The 15,788-nt window shown below is 46.5% G+C and overlaps 1 protein-coding gene across 3 annotated transcripts in view; it reads right to left on the minus strand.

Annotated features, from left to right (window-relative positions):
* Positions 1–15,788, minus strand: part of LOC135897748 (unconventional myosin-XVIIIa-like) — a 364,913-nt gene that overhangs the window by 166,194 nt on the left and 182,931 nt on the right. For all 3 annotated transcript variants that reach the window (XM_065426465.2, XM_065426463.2, XM_065426464.2), the window contains exons 19-20: positions 12,620–12,763; positions 4,728–4,817 (exon numbers count right to left, since the gene is read on the minus strand). In XM_065426465.2, coding sequence (XP_065282537.2) covers positions 4,728–4,817; positions 12,620–12,763 — 234 coding nt within the window. The remainder of the gene's footprint in view (positions 1–4,727; positions 4,818–12,619; positions 12,764–15,788) is intronic.

Below are 15,788 nucleotides of genomic sequence, written 5' to 3' on the forward strand. Positions count from 1 at the left end.
CGTTGCCGCGATGTTTTCCATATGCAGGCTATACCGCATTTCAAGCGAATGGAAGTGCCGAAATCGGCTTCTCCTTAGACGCGCCGTTGTTGTGGGGTAGCCAGCTTTACCCGAAGCTCATGGCTCTGGTATGTATGTGCTCACGGAAAGTTTGCGGAGCGGGGCATTCGCAGATAAAGTGAGTATTTCGGCACGCCTGGCACGCAACCTAATACTCGTATGTTCTGCCTCTACGTTTAGGTACGAACAACGCAGTGTAAGTTTCAGTTGTTTCATTGGGTGCAGGCAGGCACGTATCCAGGGGGGGCGGGACCACCCCCCCCTTCTACCCGCGCTACTCCTCCTCACACACATTGCTAAAAAGCCGCCAAATCGATCTTGAGACTCAACAACTATTCGGCGGTAAACATTTTGCTGCCTTTTCTCACTCCTTTTGGATGGCGGTAGCGGTCGGCATCTCCTGGGGTGTGATGGCCAGTTTTCCCATCGGTTCGGTGCCCGCACTCGAGATACGTTCAGTTGTCGCCATCTATTCCAACGGTTGCGCGCATCGCTGCTGCTTCGTTAGTTCAACGTTTGTTTAGACCCCCCCCCCCCTAATTTGCACAGAAATGTTACCTCGGGTAGCTCCCCTCCCCCCGCCCCCCGGAAAAAGTCCTGCGTACGTGGATGGCTGCAGGCACAGAGTGATGACAACTTCAACTTTTTTTTTTTTAGAAACCCAATCACCGTAAAATTTTTGGCGCCACTTAATCAGGCACATATAGGCGAATCTGTGGCGAGCCGGCAAGACAGAAGGGCACGTCTGGACAAGGGATGCGCAGCGGACTCGGGCAACGAGCGATCCCCGCAAGCGCCACCGAGGGCCACGGCCTTCGGATGCAAAAAGAAATCTCTCGCGGGAGAGGATGTGCGTAGCCAGTTCGCTGGAGAGCGAGACTGAGGCCATCACATGCGGTCACGAAAACCGAAGAGCGAAAGGAATGACGCCCTTGAAGAAAACAAAACTGTTGCAGCGAGGCGGATGCTCGGGTAGCGTTTGTTGTTTGGACGCGTAATTTCGCAGAAAAGAGAGCCGGTCACCGGGACATGTTGCAGGGGTGGCACAGACTGTATTCATTAGATCAGTGACGCACTTCGTGTGAGCCGTCTTTCGGCAGGTGAGCTGCAGCCACAGTCGGCAAAGTCCCAGAAAAGGTTGGCCCTTCAACGCCAGCCAAAGCATTCGAATACGCGTAACCCGGCCCGCGACAAGCCGACAGGGGCAAGCCGGGACGACCACTGCCAGGCCCGATCGGCGTCTGTGCCTGTCAGGTTCACGCGCGCGTTCGCGATTGTCGCGGACTCGGCGAGGTACTTGCCAGCTTCTTCCGTCGTCTTCTTGGTCGCGCTTTCGCGTTTGCCGCTTTCATCTTTCGGTTGTGCTAAGTTTGCGAGCGCGCACACCGACTGGCCCAGCTCAGCCACTGGCGGCGTCCACTCCCTAGCACAGCGCGACGGGCGGGCACTCGAGGCTCGGGCGAACGTTGTCTCGGCGGGAAGCCCAACGACGAGGAGAGGCAACGCCGCACGCAAAGCGCACGTGCCAGGCGCGCGCGCACAAGAGGTGCTCCTTGTGCGACGGCCGGGAGGGAGCGGCGCTGCTCGGCCGACGGACACAAAGGCGCGCCGCCGCCGCCGGCGACAACAGGGGCGGACGCGGGAACGCTGCGGAACGAAGCGCCGCTCGGTCACAAAGGGAGCCGACCGCGAAGCGACATCTCTGCCTGCCGGGGCAGAGAAGGCGCAACCGCGGAGGCGCCCGCTCTCCTGGGCCGCGCGACGCGGCTGAGTCGACTTCTGTCGTTTCGAAACGATGCGCCTCCAGAGTACGGACGTGCGCAGCGCTTCACTGTAGCAGTGCCCGTCCAAAGAAGAAGCAAAATAAATAAAAGCCCTTTCCCCTTAGCGAAGAGTCGGAAAAAGACAGATAAGCCTACATACGCAAAACAGGTCCCGCTTCCACCCGATACATAACAAAACAGTCGAAATGGAACTTAACACGATGTGTCGTATTTTGCAATATATATATATATATATAAACGAGAAGAAAGGGGGTTAACCGAGGGACCCGATATTTATTACTCTATAATGAGAAGCCAACAAACACTGACACCAAGTACAACATAGGGGAAATTGCATGTGCTTAATAAATGAAATAAAGTAATGGTAAGTTAATGGAAATTAAAGTGGATGAAAAAACAACTTGCCGCAGGTGGGAACCGAACCCACAACCTTCGCATGTCGCGTGCGATGCTCTACCAATTGAGCTACCGCGGCGGCGTTTCCCCATCCACTTTCTTGAGTATTTATGTGTACTAGCAGAACCCTGGGAGCGTTAGCCAGCGCCCCCACTCACAGTTATTAAGCACATGCAATTTCCCCTATGTTGTACTTGGTGTCAGTGTTTGTTGGCTTCTCATTATAGACTAATATATATATATATATATATATTAGACAATATTAGATTCTGTTCTGCCCCTATCATCTGCCACGCTCAGCGTTCGGTCGCAGATATATAACAAATACGCTCTGTCGTGTTTCCAATAGAAAATGTACGTTGAGAAAACGGTTAAGCACAGGGAACGCGTTATAAGATCTGGGCCTGAAAGAGCTTTTCTCTCCCCCCTCCCTTTTTTTTTTTTTTTTTCGCGTCGCTACATCACCATGCACGTGCGCTATGCATGGCAAGTATAACCGTTCCACAGAGCGCGTAACTCCGCGTAACAATGACGCGCCGAAACGGGACATCGGCAAGAACGGGGACAAGGCGAGGGCCCTGCCTGCTCTCCCCCTCCCCCGCCGAAAGACGCCGGCACGCGGCGCACACCGTGGTCTTCTCCGCGGTGCGAGCGGCTGGCGACAATTGTAATGCCCTGTTTCAAAGGCAAGTACAAGGAAGAGGGAAAAAAAACACTCGCCCACTTGGCAGCCTCTGCCGAGCAGCTACCGGCCAGCGCCGCGGCAGGTGAGCGCGACTGACGGCGCCGCCTATTCTGTTGCCGACGCTCAATGCTCGCGCAGGCAACTCCGCCGAAGTGACACCGGGGCGCGGTCGAGACGGAGATAGTGAAAGAGCCGCAAAAGGGCCGGTCTTCCCTTTCTTTCTTTCTTTCTTTCTTTCTTTCTTTCTTTCTTTCTTTCTTTCTTTCTTTCTTTCTTTCTTTCTTTCTTACCGCAAGTCCACCAGGTTGCTTGCAGTGACACCATGCATTCCATAACCACAGGCGCATGCAGTGTCATTCCCTTAAGTATACAACAGCAAAGATCTGCCGAACCTAGAGGCAATGAACTAGGCCGGGTAACAAGTCAAACTTCTTTTAAGGTGCATTTTCATGAGCCTAAAGATGCATCACGTAGAATAGCTCTCGGAAGGTATAATTAATCCTTTCTTTTTTTTCCACTGGCGACAAACAAACGCAGAACGAGAGGCTTATTTTTCCCGTGCCGTCAAAGGTATTCAACATTTCGTCTACTTCCCAGAAGATTTCTGTGCATGGGGATAGAGAGCAGCAAAGATTTTCCCATTGAAGGTGACGAGTCCAGCAGTCTTCGTAATGGCACCACTATGACGAATGCAGATTGCTTGCTCACTTCGTAGTCTGAACGGAGGTACGTACGTATGTTGCTAGTGATTTGATGCCAACACGGCTTTTCTCCACGGCCACCTTTTCAGATGCAACAGCTGATGTAGTTTTCACAAAGTTGCCTCCTAATCTCAATAACAAGCCGCAACACGTGACGTCAACACCGGCGTCCACAAAATTTCTGCACGACGACGAGTCCATCAGCCTTCAATCACCGTCACGAATGGCGCGTCTCGGTCGAGTCGTGTCTCCACTTCGCCGAGGAGGGTTGTCCTCAGTTCCCCAGAACCTGATCGTTGCCACTTGCTCGTTGCTGCTCGTTGCGAAGAAAACACACACACTTACCTGTTGGCGGCTCTCGGTGGGCAGTCACAGTGAAAGCCTAAGATAGACAGCAATGCACTTGTGCTCTTCTTATCACAGGATTCAAGGAAGCATAACAACATGCACACTTTACGTCAACACTTCGGACAAGAATACCGTAACTGGCACCACAGTTACCGATGAAAGAAATGGCACGATGGCACTAAAAGCACTTTACCATCTTCGAAGCTAGAGAATCTTAACTTTCTTTTTGTTACTGAACTTCAATAAATTCGAAAGCCCGTGTCATTCCGCACTTCTTGTCAAATACAGCAAATACGCCACCACCCGAACCGCCAATCTTAAGCAGAGAAGGCAGTCAGTTCATACGTGCCAGTAATAAAATTGTGTAGTGCTAAAACACGAGAAGAAAGCACAAAGTAATTTCATTATGCTTCGACGGCAGTCATAAGTAGTGCAACCCCTTGTGACAGCACGGCCAGCGCAATTGTCACAATACCTTAATTAGTCTGGCGTGCATTTCACAAAATGATGTCGTATGAAAACAAGAAATTTCTGAAACAATCTCCACGCAGTGCGATTAAGACGCGCGCAAATAAGTATTCCTCAAAACAAGCCAATTTTTCCTCTGCCGCTTCTCATCAGCAAAAATATTACATTAGGCTTCTGCTAGTCAAATCATGCTCTTCTCAGTGGCACCAACCTAGTGTGGCAAAGCAAAAAAAAAAGAAACTCGTACCAACACGACATGCAGAGAGCCGCCATGCGGGTACTGACCTTGGCCTCGAGAAGGTCATGGCCTTGCTTGAGCTCAGAGCGTTCTTTCTCCAGCTTCTCAACCTTGGCCTTGAGCTGCTCCACTTCCTCCTGAGGGAGAGAGGGAGAGGTGGTGAGAGGTAGCGAACATTACCTAAGGGCTCTCTGCAAAATGCTCCACATCAGCGGCCCTGCAAAGTGGGGTCTCATTCCACAGCAGCCATGGTTGTGGGACTGAGACTCTCATTCTGTAAAACACTGGCTCATCATGGTGCAATGGGCCCGCCCTACTAGCCCAAATCTCAATTCTTAAAACAGTGAGACCATGTTGAAGTAGTGCCTGTTTCATGTGGTTTTTCAGAGCTGCGACATCCGCACATGCAGACTTCGCATTGCTGTTTTACATGCTCCGATAACGACCACTGCGATTTTCGCACTTGTGATTATGCAGTAGAATAGCCAAGTGTGGTAAGCATGAGCACAATTTGAACTGGAAAGTTGAAAATAAACTAAAGCAGACCCCAATCTGTTTGTGAAATATTTTTGACAGATTACTGCATCAGAACAAAAGTAAAACAAAATGCAAGCAGACCACCGTGACGTATCTGACAATCAGCACTCGTGCTGCATGTGCAATTTCACAGGGAAGTTCAGCAGCACGCAGCATAGAAAAATATCCCATGTGAAGGGGTTCATGGCACATCTAATACACCTGTGATGTGCATGTAGGAAATTGTGCCACATGAAACGGGCTTACTGCAGGACATAGTAAATTCATTAGTACAGTAAACAATGGCAGCAGTTTCAGTTGAATTCCATGAGCAATTTGATACAGCAAAAAACGGTAGCACTAGCAACCATCCCTAAAACATGTCCTCTTAAAATCATCTTGTGGATAAAAGTGACAGCTGTGCATGTAAGTTACTGATTTCCCACTATGTTCACGGCGGATTTCGCATCCACTACACTCGCCCAATCTACTCGTATGTTTTCTATTTGCACTGTTGCAGCCTTCGTTGAAACACTGGCAATACACATGAGACCTTTATAACATAACAGAAAGTAACTAGTGTTATCAGCATTTTTCTTTCTGTCGAGGAAGGAATTTTCTGAGCGTCATAAGCAGTCTTGTTGTCGGCTGTAACAAACGCTTCGCGTCACTGTCCATACAGTGAACAAGTAGTGATGCCAAAACTCGTTTACTATTGTACAATGAGGTTCTATTGTATTAGCCTGAGGCGTATGTTTGCACTACGCTACTAGAATAAAGGGGTGTGTGCCATCCACACCATGACGGAATGAAGCAGAGAAGATCAACGATGCCATGACAGCGGCAGAGAGCATAGGAGCTACTCTATACGTTTACGGTAGCTCTACCTAGCCAGACGTACAGGGTTTTCAGTTTAATAGGGGAAAGGTGAACGAGCCTGTACTGGAGCCTGTAAGGTGAACTGGATGCGATGACGCCCGCAGCTTTCTGTTCGCGTAGCCCTGCTGCTACCTCATTTTCCATTCCTCTCGTACAAGCCAACGTTTGCCAGGAACTTCAAAACGTTGGTTTACATTCTGTCTGTGCTGTCGCCAATCCCAGCGACAACATATGCCCTTCTACTATTTTCGCTTCACCCCGATGCTTCAATGCCCGTTATCGCAACCCGACTGAGTGGAGAACTGCGGACGAACAGCCAATATGTTTCACCTGTCGCCGCATTGGTCATGTCGCCCGATACTGTCACTACTCGTGGCCCTCAACACCTCGCACGCCGACCAACCTGAGCCGTTTTGATGGAAATACCCATAATGTTTCGTCCACCACCAAGTCTAACAGCGCCAACAACTGCTAAGAACACATGGTACAGTCGCTCAGCATCGCCGCGCGGACACCAGTATCGTTCACCACAAACACGTCGTCCATCATCCCGTTTGCCGCAGCCACGTCGCCTTTCGTCCTCTGTGGCGTTTGGACGCACCCTTTCGGAAAACTAAGAAATGCAGCTCTCGTAGGTGGTGCTGCATTGCCTTCTACTGAAGCAAATCCTCTGTGCCACAAGGAGAAGTGACACAGACATTAAAATAGACAGCGTACCTGTCCAAGCACTCATCGACACTGGAGCCCACGTTTCTGTGATGAATGCTAGCCTACATAGACGTTTAAAGAAGGTCCTCACCCCAGCAGCTGCCCCAGTGCTTCGTGTGGCCAATGGCAGCGTGCTGGTTGTTCTTGGAATGTGTACTGCACGTTTAACTATAGCCAACCACCGTACTTCTGTTCTCTTTGCTGTGATCGACAACTGCCCTTGTGACGTTATACTTGGATTGAACTTTTGATCCCCTCATTCTGCTCTCATTGACTGCGCGACCGGTGTTCTTCAGTTAGAACTGCCTCAACTCGCCGATGTTCTGAGCACCGCCCCACCGCACTTGTACTCGCTTCACGGTGTACGTCTGTCACCCGAGACAGTTACTTACGTCACTTCGACCGCCCAGCCACAGGTTCCTGACAGTGAATATGTGCTTTGCCCCATCGTCGACATGCTTTAGAAGCGGAAAGTTGCTGTTCCGCATATGCTGGTCCCGGTTACTAATAACGACGTCGTTCTCAAGCTTCTGAATTTCAGCCTGTGCCCTTAGGTGCTTCCGGCCGGAGTGTTCTTGGCCAGCGTTTCTAGTAGTTCCGAATTTGACATTGAGAGTCTGAATGCCGAGAGTGGTTTATTGCAGCTCACAGCTCTGGTTCCATTACAGATGACTTCGCGAAAATTATTGTAGCTGACCTCACTTCTGCACAGGCCATGGACATACCTCTCCTGCTCGAATCGTACAGTGACATCTTTGATTTCGGCGACAGGCCTTTAGGACAAACATCTGCTGTTCTCCACCATATAAACACTGGAGACACGAATCCTATTCGTCGGCGTCCCTATCGTGTATCACATGCTGAACGTCGAGTCATCCAATCAGAAGTGGGCGAAATGCTCCGCAAAGGGTTCACTGAACCATCAGCCAGCCCTTGGGCTTCGCCTGTCATCCTTGTGAAAAAAAAAAAATAGTACCTGGCATTTTTGCGTCGATTATCACCACTTAGACAAGATAACGCGAAAAAGACGTCTACCCTCTACCATGTATCGATGACACCTTGGAATGCTCGAACGGAGCTAAATGCTTCTTGTCCATGGATCTTCAATCCGGCTACTGGCAGATTTCAGTTGATGAAATGGACCGCCGAATAGATTACGTCAGTTCAAAGTCATGTCCTTTGGCCTATGGAATGCTCCAACAACACTTGAACACATGATGGACTTTCTTCTGCGATGCTACAAATGGACCACCTGTCTTTGTTACCTTGACGACGTTATTCTTTCTTCTCCCACATTCGGCAGCTGCCTTACCTGACTCGCTGCCATTCTTGCAGTCTTCCAAAAAGCCAGCCTCCAATTGAACTCCACGAAACGTCAATTCGGGCACCGTCAGATTACCGTGTTGGGACACCTCATTGACGCATTGCGTGTACAACCAGATCCGGAAAAAGTTCATGCCGTTCGCAGTTTCCCTGGGCCACGTTCTGCTTCTGACCTGCTTCTGGCGTATTCTGGTAAATATTGTTCTGGGCTCTGCTTCAGAGCTGGATTAGAAATGTAAACTGAACATGCGAGATAGCAATCCTAGTTACATGCAGCACTGTTTTTGTAAAAACTTGGATAGAGATGCCTTTGCTGCTGTGATGACAGGAGCAAAAGTGTGGCAATATGTTAGGAACCTTGAGGTGTTTATCTATGGCAAAGCTCCGATACGGAGCTAAGCAGTGCATCATAAGTGTTGCACAGTTGCTTCCAACAACATTTCTAGCATGGTGGTTGCTTCTTCGAGCTTAGTTGCGATGCCGTGAGATGCCGTAAACTACTTGAAAGCAAACTTATGAAGTAAAATTTGTAAGCAATATTGAGGTATCATGCAGCAGACATTTTTGGTATGAGGATTCCTTCCTACTGCTAATCATCATCATCATCATCATCAGCCTGGTTACGCCCACTGCAGGGCAAAGGCCTCTCCCATACTTCTCCAACAACCCCAGTCATGTACTAATTGTGGCCATGCCGTCCCTGCAAACGTCTTAATCTCATCCGCCCACCTAACTTTCTGCCGCCCCCTGCTACGCTTCCCTTCCCTTGGAATCCAGTCCGTAACCCTTAATGACCATCGGTTATCTTCCCTCCTCATTACATGTCCTGCCCATGCCCATTTCTTTTTCTTGATTTCAACTAAGATGTCATTAACTCGCGTTTGTTCCCTCACCCAATCAGCTCTTTTCTTATCCCTTAACGTTACACCTATCATTCTTCTTTCCATTGCTCGTTGCGTCGTCCTCAATTTGAGTAGAACTCTTTTCGTAAGCCTCCAGGTTTCTGCCCCGTAGGTGAGTACTGGTAAGACACAGCTATTATATACTTTTCTCTTGAGGGATAATGGCAACCTGCTGTTCATGATCTGAGAATGCCTACCAAACGCACCCCAGCCCATTCTTATTCTTCTGATTATTTCCGTCTCATGATCCGGATCCGCCGTCACTACCTGCCCCAAGTAGGGGTATTCCCTTATGACTTCCAGTGCCTCGCTGCCTATTGTAAATTGCTGTTCTCTTCCGAGACTGTTAAACATTACTTTAGTTTTCTGCAGATTAATTTTTAGCCCCACTCTTCTGCTTTGCCTCTCCAGGTCAGTGAGCATGCATTGCAATTGGTCCCCTGAGTTACTAAGCAAGGCAATATCATCAGCGAATCGCAAGTTACTAAGGTATTCTCCATTAACTTTTATCCCCAATTCTTCCCAATCCAGGTCTCTGAATACCTCCTGTAAACACGCTGTGAATAGCATTGGAGAGATCGTATCTCCCTGCCTGACGCCTTTCTTTATTGGGATTTTGTTGCTTTCTTTATGGAGGACTATGGTGGCTGTGGAGCCGCTATAGATATCTTTCAGTATTTTTACATACGGCTCGTCTACACCCTGATTCCGTAATGCCTCCATGACTGCTGAGGTTTCGACAGAATCAAACGCTTTCTCGTAATCAATGAAAGCTATATATAAGGGTTGGTTATATTCCGCACATTTCTCTATCACCTGATTGATAGTGTGAATATGATCTATTGTTGAGTAGCCTTTACGGAATCCTGCCTGGTCCTTTGCTTGACAGAAGTCTAAGGTGTTCCTGATTCTATTTGCGATTACCTTAGTAAATAGTTCATAGGCAACGGACAGTAAGCTGATCGGTCTGTAATTTTTCAAGTCTTTGGCGTCTCCTTTCTTATGGATTAGGATTATGTTAGCGTTCTTCCAAGATTCCGGTACGCTCGAGGTCATGAGGCATTGCGTATACAGGGTGGCCAGTTTCTCTAGAACAATCTGTCCACCATCCTTCAACAAATCTGCTGGTACCTGTTACTGCTAACACATTATCACAAGAGAGTATCCTTTCGTTACTCAAGTGCTTTACAAGCTATAATTTCACTGTAAAGCTTCACTCGTACAGTTAAACCTTGATATAACGAGCTTCAATATAACGAAGTATTTAACTTTTTTACCTTCTTGTCAAAAGAACATAATGTACTTTGAATGTAGATATAACAAAGTGTCTTTATACACAATTTCAATATAACAAAATTTCACTACGGCTGCAAAGAAATACCGATACAATAAATGAAAACTTCCGTGGACGCAGATGGTCAAATGGTTGAATTACAAGCGGCTGCTTGCGAATACACCTCTCAAATTGCAGTCCGCACAACTGAGAGTGACAACCGAAGCAGTGGTATAAAGTTCAAGTGCGATAAGATCCTATGATGCCTTGCACGCAGTGTGCTTTGGGAATATGAGTGAAAGCGTGTGAGGGTGAGTCGACAAAGAAGGTGGCCTGATGAGCACCGTCTTCCCACATGAGCAAAGGGGAAAGGGAGAGGGAAGTGAGCTTGCGGTAAAGCAATCAATCAAGTGAGCAAGGGGAGGTGTTGGTGGGCAGGTTGGCATGCGTTTCCTTTTCAAGCATGGCCAAGCACATACACGGCCCGCAAGCCCTGTTTTAGAGATAGTCTGCGCACATGCAAGAAAAGGGCGTACCGAGATGGTGCGGCATCGTGTGTGCTGTCCTCCAGCGCATTTAGTTCTAGAGGTTGTGCAATCTCCCATTTTGGAAACGCATTGAAGTGAGAGGCATACAAAACATTGGCTTCCTGCTGCCGGCGCTTTTACTGTGGGTGACACTATCAGCCACGTGGGCAGAATGAACACAAATGCATGGCTGGCTTCGCTTCCTACCACTGATGTGAAGATATTGTTGACACGGATTGAAACCGTATCTTTTGTTGCCGCCTCTCAAACTGAACAAAGTGATTTTTTTTTTCTCAATAAAGATTGCCTTTTTCGATTGCCCGTTAATATTGAAAATTTTGCGGCCCCTCAAGCCTAAGAAAACTTCATTGGCGACAGTTTTTACTTGCATAAAAGGCTGAAATTCAACATAATACAATTTCAATATACAAATATACAGGAGCAAATTGCTGATTTTACCAACGTCGTTATGTCACGGTTTAACTGCATTTGTTCCACACAAGTGAGGGAAATACAAGAATGAGAAATAACTCTGAAAGATACTACGGCACCATGTGTGTGAGTTATTACGAGAATTGCCCAAGCATGCCGACACCAGCGTCAATCATAGCCTTCTTATCTAAAGTGGCACCTCTACGGCAGTATTTGTCCCTATAACAAACTTGGCCCAAAGTTTCTCGACCAGTAAACACTGTACTGTAACTGCCGCGCCATAGCTAAGAGCGACAGTTTATGTGCAAAATGAAGCACACAATGCTAATGATGACATTGTAGGTAGACCACTGATGCTGGACTTTCCCTAGTGCAACTGAGTACTGTCATGTTTACTCTGCCACTTTGATTGGGCCATTGGTGACATTGACATAGGTTCAGTGTGCTCTAAGACCTCCAGAGCAACCAGCACTTGAACAACATTCTTTATGTGGGACCATTGCACATCCCTCAGAAAATGATGACTTATTTATTTATAACAATACTGACAATGCCTTTATGACATAACAGTGGCAGCTTACCATGTGTCAGTGGCTGCTTTCCACATACAACAAAAAGGTTGTGAAAGTTCCCTAATGCACTATAAGAACTAAACAGGAAGAGAAAGTGTGATGTTGCAAATTTGGCATGCTGATTGAATGATTTTGAACTGTGATCAACTGGGGAACATGACAGTTAAAGGCATGCCAAGTGTCCAGATAAGGAAAAAACAAATACCAAAATGTGACCATTAGGCTTTTGATGGCAGTGGACCCTGCAGATGGAAGCTGCCACCACTGTGATCTTCAAGTGAAAGGGTTAAAAGAAGGTAACATTTCTCTGCAGGTTCCACACACAAGGTTAAAGAGAAAGGATGGATATAAACTGGTGTTAATATGCAGTGCAGCAGGTTTAGTACTGGTTCCCAAAAAAGAAAGGAGAAAGAGAGGGAGCCGCTCAACATTTTAGCTGGCATAGTGAACACACCCTGGAATCTAGCTCCAATTTTGGTAAAAGAAAGGCGCGTTTGTTATTTAAGTTACTATGGTAAGCCAAGCAAGGCTGAACAGTTTATACGAACATTTTATGGTCCATGCTGTCTCTCGTCACCATCTCTTTACGTGTTGCGCCCATGATAAATATGATAAATATGGGCCATTCACTGGCAAGACCCCATGACAACTTGTACTCTTCCAAACACGGCCTCTTCTTTTCACAAATGCTCTGTAACGTCTCTACAAATGCTACAACCTAAAGTACTGCGCAGAATTACTCTAAAATACCACTGCCTGTATATAGCAGGTACACAGCCTTAGGAAAGGAGGGTGAGGCCAACGTACCCTGCTGAGACGCAGCTCCTGTTCGGTGCGCTGTACATTGAGCACGGGTGCAATCTTGATGAAGAGGCGCCACCAGGGCCAATCGCGGATCTCGAGGAACTTGCGCACATTCCTCTGGATGCAGCAGATGGCCAGCTCCTGGACCTGCAAGCATATCAGACAAGGAAACTTGAAGAATCGCTGTCGCTTCCCACAAAAACCAATAGCTAAGGTCAGTCGCAGTGTTAAATATTTCACCAGGCCAGGATGAAAATTTTGGCTATACACTGGAAGTTGTAAGAAGCCATCTGGGGACCATTTTACCACAAGACTTTTTCAATGTCACGAATTTAAAAGAGACAGCAAAGGTTGAAATGCTGCACTGTCGTGCATTAAGAAGGCAATCTTCACTGCCAATGCAGACACTCTCTCCCATTGCCTCGACTAGCACATGCAAACTACATTACTACCCCCTCTTATACCAGAGGCGAAAGAGTGCACCACATTTAGGTCACAAGCACCGACTCCTTTTTTCATCTCTTTCCTTCTTTTTTTTTTCTTTTCTTCTTTTTTTTTTCTACACATGCACTTCCACGGGCAGTTTTGTGTGTTTTACTTTGGATGGTCTACCAAGGTCACGTGCCATAATCGGTGATGTTGTAGGTCGTGTGGCTTATGTAATGGTGTAGATGCATTTGTACTGTGAGATTGACTTTCCAGCAGGAAGAGGGGCTCTCTCAAGAACAAGAAGGGCATGTAGGCTTTTATTTGAAATTTCAGCCATTTTCACAGAGTGAAGCAGTTTGATACATTGCAGACAATATCTTTAGCGCCAGATTTACACACTGTGGTTGGTTGTCTCTTTGCAATGCCTAAACTTGGTGAGGGGCCCTTTGAAGTGTTCCTATATATTTATTGACACATCATGCAGACATGTGAAAGATGTGGAACAGAACTTGTCAGCTGCTAAAATTAATGGCCATACCTAGTCCGTAGGGTGAACAGTTAGAAATTACTTTTCTTTAGGTTTGCATACGAGTGCAAAATTAATGATCTTGTTGCAACTACAGTGCATTTCCTGTAAGTTTAGTTGCTTCGTTTATTTTCTGCTGACTTGTCTCACATTGCCCATGTAAGCTATCACATTTCAGTTGCCAGTTCATCTCCTCCGTGCTGCAGTGCATGCTGGATAGGGTTAGCTAAGCCTAACTGCATACTGTCACGCAGTAGTGATGGTGAAGAAAGCAACAAAACTGTGAGTGACGAAACTAGAATTTTATTGGGCAAATTTGTGTTCTCAAAAACAGGCTACACTCAAAGAACAACGACAGCAGCGAACACAACTAGTCGGCGATTGGCGAAAATATGATCTGCCGGTCAAGCACGTTGGCTTTTCTGCATGAGTTTTTTTATTTATTTATTTCAGATACTGTTAGTTACCAGTACTCACCTACGGGGCAGAAACCTGGAGGCTTACGAAAAGGGTTCTGCTCAAATTGAGGACGACGCAACGAGCTATGGAAAGAATGATAGGTGTAACGTTAAGGGATAAGAAAAGAGCAGATTGGGTGAGGAAACAAACACGAGTTAATGACATCTTAGTTGAAATCAAGAAAAAGAAATGGGCATGGGCAGGACATGTAATGAGGAGGGAAGATAACCGATGGTCATTAAGGGTTACGGACTGGATTCCAAGGGAAGGAAAGCGTAGCAGGGGGCGACAGAAAGTTAGGTGGGCGCATGAGATTAAGAAGTTTGCAGGGACGGCATGGCCACAATTGGTACATGACCGGGGTTGTTGGAGAAATATGGGAGAGGCCTTTGTCCTGCAGTGGGCGTAACCAGGCTGATGATGATGATGATGATGAAGAAGATGATGATGATGATGACTGTTAGCCCTTCCGGGCTCTTACAGGGTGGGAAGAGTAGATTCAATCAATACAGCACAGTTTCAACTCTTCTTCAAAAGTTTCTAGTGAACAAGTGTTATCAAATATGCGTCGGTCAAGGTTATTCCATTTTATAATTGTTTTAGGCAGAAACGAACATTTATAGACGTCAACTCTTGGAATGCAGGACATAACGGCAAAGGGATGCTTAGTACATGATGATCGCCTACCGGGCAGCTGCAAGTACAAGGCTGGAATCCAACTTGAATCTATTGCGATAAAGCTGGCAAAGATACTTAAGCCTAGAAATATTTCTATGAACAGCCAAAGTTAGTAGCTCTGCACGTGCAAGAAATTCTGTAATTGACTGCATTCTTCGGTAACAGGGAACTACAAACCTCACAGCCAATTTCTGAACATGTTCAAGTTTGTCAATGAGATATTTCTGATTTGGATCTTAAATTATATTTGCGTATTCCACAGTTGGCCTTAATATTCATTTATATGCTTTTAGTTTGACATCCGATGGTGCATTTTTTAGCTTTTGCCATAGGTATCCTAGTTTTCATTGCACTGTCCCACATATATTTCGTACATGATCATTCCAGGTCATCTCATGAGAAATCGTAATGCTTAAATGTTTTAATTTACTGGAATGTTTTATTTACATGTTGTTAATTATATAGAGGAACACAAATGGGGTCTTCTTGTTTGACACAATCATAGAAGTGGACTTTTCATAATTGATTTGCATGTTCCATTTTACACACCCGTCATATACAACATTCAAAGAGTCATTTAACAGGACCTGGTCTTGCAGGCTTCTTATGCAACAAAATAACATAATATCATCTGCAAACAATCGCACTTCGACCAGAGGATGTAGGTTCTTCGCGATATCATTGACATATAATAAAAACAATATGGGACCCAGAACGGATAAGATACTTAGGATCCAGCTTTAAAAGTAATGAAATTACACCTTCTCGCGATATGACAATGCCATCACATTGCTGCCTCCCTGACGCTTTCATTGAAGGTTCAATGTGTTTTGAACTAGATACAGACACAAAAAAATTAATAAATGCCTCAGCGATTGATTTCTGTAGCAACTACGCTGTCAGGTTTGGGTTCATTTTTACAAGCACGTTGGAGACATCATTTTAAATGGATGATATCTCGAGTCATCTATAGATTCTCTTTTCGAGACCGCTCTTTATTCAGTGGTACAAATTTTTGCAAACAATGCCTTACAGCTGAAACGAAATATTACCACAGGTTCTTAATGCTATCATCTTGTG

Source organism: Dermacentor albipictus, chromosome 2 (genome assembly GCF_038994185.2).
Source record: "Dermacentor albipictus isolate Rhodes 1998 colony chromosome 2, USDA_Dalb.pri_finalv2, whole genome shotgun sequence".
NCBI lineage: Eukaryota > Metazoa > Arthropoda > Arachnida > Ixodida > Ixodidae > Dermacentor > Dermacentor albipictus.